This window comes from Zingiber officinale, chromosome 8B (assembly GCF_018446385.1).
Source record: "Zingiber officinale cultivar Zhangliang chromosome 8B, Zo_v1.1, whole genome shotgun sequence".
NCBI lineage: Eukaryota > Viridiplantae > Streptophyta > Magnoliopsida > Zingiberales > Zingiberaceae > Zingiber > Zingiber officinale.
In genome coordinates this window covers 58,194,192-58,201,775 of record NC_056001.1, presented here as the reverse complement: position 1 = coordinate 58,201,775, position 7,584 = coordinate 58,194,192, and the positions used below count along the sequence as shown (strand labels likewise).

Below are 7,584 nucleotides of genomic sequence, written 5' to 3'. Positions count from 1 at the left end.
TTTCTCCACCCAGAAGGAGTTATTATTAGCCAGTTTTCCGGGGTCTTATCCACCGACGGATTGATAGGCTTCGTCCACCTTACGGACACACCGAGGAGTAGGAGTATCATCTCCGAACCTCGTTACATCGACGAGTTTGAGGTTTGCTATTCTCCGTTGTCGTTTCTTTTGTTTATTTCCGCTGCGCTAACCTTGATTTGTAGAAAGAAACGAACGATTTGGGGCGGCTATTCACACCCCCCTCTCTAGCCGCGATCATCGATCCTAACACTTCCTTCCCGATTTCTTGTCCCTCGAACGCCGCGCACGTTCTTCTCGTCCACCGGTGTACTCTTCCGCGGTCACCTCGTCCCTTGGACGTACCGAGCCCGTTGGCTTTCTCCTGTGCCGTCCTTCTCGCTAGCCGCGTCTTCCGCTCGACTTCCTGTGTTCCTAAGCTCCTGCACACTTAGACACAAGGGTTAAACAAATGCAGGACCTAACTTAGCTTGTTTGATCACATCAAAACACCTTGGGGTTCCAACAATCTCCCCCTTTTTGATGTGAGCAACCCAAGTTAAGTTAGGGTAAACACATGCAATAAAAACAATTTATATTCAAATAAGTCCAAATATTTTTCAAATGAAAAATTATATTACCTCCCCCTAGACTTAACATACTTCTCCCCTTTTGATCACATAAAAATTGGGGTTATAAACAAGTCTAAGGTAAACTCAAACAACACTTTGAGTCTAAGTAAAGACACTCTTCAGAAATTTTCTTTCGAGAAAAATTTAAGTAAAACATTTTTCAGATAAAAACAGTCATAAGTGTTAAAAAAATTTTAAGTTTGAAACTTATCTTAACATTCCCAAAAAAAACTTTTCTAATTAAAAAAAATTCTAAGTTAATATTCATAAGAAACAATTCTAAGTCAATTTTAAGAAAAATTATAAGGCAATATTATCATAAAAAATTCTAAGATAACTTTCATAAAAAAAATTTTCTAAGTCAATAAAAATTTCTAAGATAAAAAAATTTCTAAGAATTTTTTTTTAAAAATATTTTCTAACACAAATTGAATAACTCCTTTAAAACATTAAGTAATTAAAATTAATGCTTTTTCAGTTAGTCAATTAAACTTTTCATTTCGATACTTGACTTCCAGGTCGTGGCGAGGCACTAGGCCTTCTTGGTTATTGGAGCAACAACCACTTTCTTAGACAAAGCCTCATAAATAAATTAGTTGTTTAATTTCCTTGCTGAAAATGCTAAGTCTGACTTTAATTTTAAATTAAACAGGTTTTTGGAACCCAGTAGAGGTTCCTACCTATAGGATTAACCAAGTATTTCCTAGGTATATAGATTTTTGATATATTTCTAATTTGACTTTGATGAAATCTATAATACCAATTTAAACCTCTATAATTTCTAAAAGTAGAAATATTTGAACCATTAGATTTTTTTAATCTTTCTATTTCTTCTTTTAGTTTTTCATTTTCAATTTTCAATTTTTAAAAATCCTCTATAAGACATGATTTTGCCAAAATTCTCTTTGTTTCTAGAATTTCATTTTCTAATTTGGCATTTTTATTTTCTAATTTATACATGGATTTAGTCATAGCTTTGATACCAAAGTAAAGTTCATCAGGGGGTAAGAGGCATACCTCACTTACCATATCAGACTTGAAGCCTGCTTCGCTACTTCCATCTGAGATAGCTCCCCCTTCATCGATGCTGGGTTCTGATGTACTTTGTCCTTCGTAGCTTGCCATCAGTGCTATCCCGGTATATTCTTGAGCTTCTGATTCGGATGAAAAAGTGTCATCCCAAGTTGCTTTTAGGTTGTGTTTCTTGGGTGTCTTCATTTTGACCTTCTTGAGTTCTGGGCAGTCTTCCCTTAGGTGTCCCTCCTTCTGACACTGGTAGCACCGTACCTTTCTTCTACCTTTTTGATTCTTTTTTATTCTGCATTTTAAATTTATTAGATCTAAAAAACTTTTTAAAGTTTCTTACCATGTACGCTTCTTGATCGTCTTCGGAGTCTGACTCGGGTTCATCCTTGTTAGTTGCGTTCAGCGCCATAGTCTGGGTTATGTCCTTTGATATCTCTGCACATCTAGTTTCGTGTAATTCAAGGGTAGAAAAACATTCCTCTAATGTACTTACCTCCAGGTCCTTTGAGATGTTGTAGGCGTCGATGATTGACGTCCACTCCGGAGTTCTTGGAAACGCGTTGAGTGCGTAGCGTATGCTGTCCCGATTTGTTACCGTTTCTCTGAGGTTCTCGAGATCAGTAATCAGTTCTTTTACCTTTGCGTGTAGATTGGCTACCTTCTCACCTTTTTCCAGACGAATGTTCATCAACTTGTTCCGGAGGATGTCTCTTCTAGCGAGCTTCGCTTCTGACATGCCTTCATAGAGTTCCAGGAACTTCTCCCAGAGTTCTTTAGCAGATGAATAGCTTCCGATGCGGTTGACCTCTTGAGGTGGTAACACACTCAGCAGGTGATATTCCGCACGGCTATTTGCTACAGATTCACTCTGCTCCTTCTTTGTCCAATTGCTCTCTTCTTTTTCTTTTCCATCTTGATTCATCGGAGCTAAAAAACCATACTTCATTATAAACCGAATTTCGAAATCAGTTCTTAGGAATACCTCCATACGACGCTTCCAGTCTGCGAAGTTCCCCTCGAATTTTGGTGGGACGATGCTTGGTCCGGCCATCTTGTTGCTTCGATCGACGGTTAGTCCTCCTGAAGCGCCTTGCTCTGATATCACTTGTTGGTCCCTTTGGAGGCCGGCAAGAGGGGAGGGGTGAATTGCCCTACAAAATAAAACTCGAACCTTTCTCGGATTTCAACTATATCATAAACACTTGTAATAAAAAGTAGAGACTAAGTAAAGAAATCATACACCAGAGATTTACTTGGTTTGCAATCAGAGGATTGCTAATCCAAGGAAAGTAAGCGCACTATGATCTCCTCTGGGCGGAGAAGCCTCTTTACAACGTTGACAGCACAAATGAAAAGAACACAACTGAAAGCACAGAAAGAATTGATTACAAGTGAGTTAAAAAATCTGTGCAAACCAGTGCTATATTTATAGCACTGGTCGGGGCGCCCTGGGGGGATAAAACTTTATCCCTCAACGTTCAGATCGAGTTTGACTCGATCTGGTAAAAAACTTCGGTCCGGGCGCCCCGGACCCCAAAAGTCCACTCTAATTGACTTTTTCCGTCCGGTCGCTCCGCTTCGGTTCAGCTCGTCTTGGTCCGGGTCTTCTGTTCCGGCTCTACTAGCTTGGGTGATCTCGGCCATCCGGAATAGGGCTCACCCGAACCCATGTTCCGACCTTCTCCTTGAGTAGCCTTCCTTCCCGGTTTCTCGTCCCTTGAACGCCGCGCACGTTCTTCTCATCCACCGGTGTACTCTTCCGCGGTCACCTCGTCCCTCGGATGCACCGAGCCCATCGGCTCTCTCCCGTGCCGTCCTTCTCGCTAGCCGCGTCTTCCGCTCGACTTCCTGTGTTCCTAAGCTCCTGCACACTTAGACACAAGGGTTAAACAAACGCAGGACCTAACTTAGCTTGTTTGATCACATCAAAACACCTTGGGGTTCCAACAGTTCTTAGGCTCCACCTCTAACCCTCCTTTTATATGAGGCTCGGGGCACCCCGGATCCCTTCCGGGCGCCCTGGTGAGACGTGGCAGGTCCAACCAGCGAGCTCCACGTGGCGATGACGCGATCAGGATAGAAATTGCCTCCCGGGCGCCCGGACCTCCGGGCGCTCGGACCACCTTTCTCCAGAGATTCCTTCTCCTGCAAGACAAAGTTAGTCCGAGGCAAATATATAATATGTTTCCTGCAAAACAAAGTGTTAACATAGTTTATAAATTCAATATCAAGAGTATGACTTAGATTCCGTCTTTCCGAGACCGGAATCTAGTCACGATCTCGACTTAGATATCCAAAATGGATCTAAGCCGGATCGACGCTTAATGTTCCCTTCCCGGGAACGCGTCCTCACAGTCACTCCCTTCCAGTGACTTACCTTTACTTACCCGCCAGACGTCCGGTCAGCCCTTCGACCCGTCTGGACTTTTCGCCAGCTATCCGGTCAGCCCGTCGATCTGTCTGGACTTCGCCTTCACACTCGGTCAGAGTGTTAGATCAACAGTAAGACTAACTTAACCTATTTTTTCATTATCAAAACCTGGGTTAAACCGTTAGTGCTAACCGCACCAACATTTTCTTCCTCCTTCCCTGGTCTTTGATCGAGTTGCCCCTCCTCCACGATCAGGCTAATTTCCACCATGATGTTCTCATCTTTGACACCAACTCCTCCTACACCTTCACCTTCACCCTCACCCTCAACCTCACCATCTTCTTGCTAGTCGTGAAGACCACAGCGCTCACTATGAACGTTGCCGGCGTCATCAAGGATGGGCTCTTCATTGCCTTCTCCCGGTCTGTCATTCGTGACACAATCCCCTCCCCCCATTAACCTCTTCTGCTACGATGTCACCTTCCTCGGCATTTCCTACTACAACAATGGGCCTCGTGGCCTCTTTTCTTCCACCACATCCATCCGCCTCTAGGGTTTCCTTGTTCTTCACGGTCCTCATTCTATATGTGTTCCTTCTACAAGAGTCTTCTACCAAAAAGGCTCTTCCATGGCTTTAGAGGCGAGAGGATCAGGAACATATAGGCAAAGCAGCATCAGACTCATAAGCCCTCGTACGTTTTCTTGTAATAAATTTGAGTTAAGCAATGCTCTTTTGTTCGTCTTCCGATCTTCTTCTGTTATTTTCTAACCCATTCTTTTATTCTTCAATTAACATCACGAATCCTCAACTTGTTATTTTCTGAGTTTTTTTTCCTTCACTTGATGCGTTATCGATTAATCTGAATTTGTGGTGATCTTCTTTCTTGTGCAATGGTTTATTTTGAGTGCATTGTAGCATGTAGGATTTTATTCATTTTGGGGATTTCTATAGTTTGCTTCTATGTCGTTGCTTTTGTTATTTGTTAAATATATTCATTTGTTTAGTTTTGTAAACTTGCGTCGATGTATTATCCTTCGTCTTGGATCGTCGTTTGATGTGGCTATTTTTTTTTCCTAGGACATAGTAATTGATTATCATTTATGTTTTCTTGTAAAAATTATTTATTTTTATCTTCATTTTTTGTGTTCTCATTTGATTCAATCTACTTGTGGTTTAGTCTCTTTATTTTTAGATATTTTTCATGAATTAATAGAGTCAAAAGGTGGGAAAAAGTCTAGTAGTAGTAGTTTGTTACATTACGAAACTCCCCTCCCCCTCGGCTAAGCATTGAAGACTTTCTACCACATGGAGGAATCAATAAGTTCTAATCTGTTGCTTACTCCAGTGTAAGAATCTCAAAAAACATGTTAGTGACAAAAGAAAAAAATGAATCTTTCGCTTTCTTATTGTTCTTTGCTGTATATTAATTTGTTGTTCTCATGAAAATTAATTGTGACCATTTGATCTTTTGCAGTGTGTGAGGAAGCCATCCTGATATTCCTTCTTATATTCTAAACCATTGGTTGAATATATGATATGAGAACTAGTCCTTCATAACTTGAGAATGGAAAAATATGCAAAAATGAGTACTTTTCTTTCATATTATTTCTTTTGTCCTTCATAACTGCGTAGTTTATGCCTTCACCTTTTTTTCTTTTCCCTTTTTACCTTCACTCTTTTTTGAGTGAATATTCTTATTGTTGTGTTACTGACATGTTTTGTTTTGTTACACATCTAACTCATTTTAACATATTAATGACAACTTGTGCAGAATGTCATTTTATCTATTTTTTTAAAAAAATAAAATTTTTTCTCTTTGACTATCATATTCTTATTTCAGTGGGATACAAATTACCAAAGCATTCAAAATACAGATGGAGGTGCAGAAACAACTTCAAGAACAACCAGAGATAAGTTCCATGTGCATTATGAAAATATATATGATATTTTTATTGTTTTGCTTCTTATAAATTTCTAAACGATTCAAGAAATGAAATGATAATAGATTTGTATAGATGAGAATCGTCAGGTACAAGCGCCTCTTTGCTTCCGTGGATTCCCTCTTTTCTTCTCAAACTCTTGAATTTTTTTTGTCGGATCTATATAGTTGGATCCGTTAAGTGGCAGGATGCACCAGTTATGGCGGCGGCAGAGACAGCTCCCATCCGTCCTCAGGGGCCGCTGATGCTGGTGCGGTCGTGTCGTGCCTTGGAGCCTACCAAGAGAGCTGATTCGGCTGTCCATGCTGTGGTAGCGGTGGAAGCGTCTTGCGCCGTGATGGGAGGGGAAGACACCGTCGATTTTGAGAAGCTGGGTAAGGAGCTCAAAATTGCTTCGCCGCTGGAGATCATAGATCGGGCTCTGGAGATGTTTGACAATGAAATTGTCATTACTTTCAGGTTAAGAGGCGTTATTTCTTATCTATTATTATTTTAGCTAGATTTTCTCCTCTCTATTTTGGCATCTGCTAATCTCATTTTGTTTTGGATATTGATTGTATTTGAATATACCATAAATTACACAAACGGTACAGTTTATGAATTCAATACAACACTTGTTTGTTTGTAGTTTGCACCAAAATATGTCATTTTTGTCTAGTACAACATTATTTTCCTTTCTAATTCATATTTTTGTTTTTGATAAACTATGATACTGCAATTTAAGTTTTTAAGGCAAGGGTGAGAATGTTTATAAACCAACAAATCAAACATTTTGAGAGATTAAACAGGCAATATAGAAGAACTCTTATGTTCATATCACCTTGTTTAAGAGAATGCATAGAGGCAACTTTTTCAATGAGTCCCCTTCCTCGGTTGTCTTGCTGAAGACTATAGTATGAAAGTTTTAAAGCTTGATGCATATATTTATTATTTAAGATCTTTCATTGTAAAAGAGTATGATTTGTTTATTTATGATTTAAGGTGATTCAGGATAACAATTTGTTGGATAAGCATAAGAAGGTTACTCCTATGCTTTTGATTATTATGCTCTTGTATGAAGCATAGATTATTCTCGTCTAGGAAAACTTTAGACAGAAGATTGTAACTGACACGGGAGTTTTTTGGAACAGCGGAGCAGAGGATGTAGCTTTGATAGAATATGCAAAATTAACTAGTCGGCCATTTAGAGCCTTCAACCTTCATATTGGGAGGTTGAATCCTGAGACATATAAGTTCTTTGATACTGTAGAGAAGTACTACAGGATCAACATCGAGTACATGTTTCCTGATGCAGGGGAAGTACATGGCCTTGTTAGAAGCAAAAGCCTCTTCTCCTTTTCCGAAGATGGGCAGCAGGAATGCTCCTAGGTGAGGAAAGTGAGACCTCTAAGGAGAATGCTGAAAGGCCTCCGCGCGTGGATCACTGGGCAGAGAAAGGATCAATCCCCTGGCACTAGAGCCAATATCCCTATTGTTCAGGTAATCACTTTGTGTTTGATGTATCTACCTTTGCTGTGTTGACTTCCTTTTATCATCATGCTTCATTCAAGTGCTTTACTTTATCAAGATTGATTAGAAAAAGGATTAAATTTTATTTTCCCTTTCCATTCGATAACT

General features: G+C 39.9%; 1 protein-coding gene across 1 annotated transcript; it reads left to right on the top strand.

Moving 5' to 3' along the window:
* Window positions 1-6,166: 6,166 nt before the first annotated feature.
* Window positions 6,167-7,335, top strand: LOC122013867 (probable 5'-adenylylsulfate reductase 1, chloroplastic). Its single transcript, XM_042570082.1, has 2 exons — window positions 6,167-6,426; window positions 7,098-7,335. The coding sequence occupies exons 1-2, from the start codon at window positions 6,167-6,169 to the stop codon at window positions 7,333-7,335; spliced, it is 498 nt and encodes a 165-aa protein (XP_042426016.1).
* Window positions 7,336-7,584: the final 249 nt, after the last annotated feature.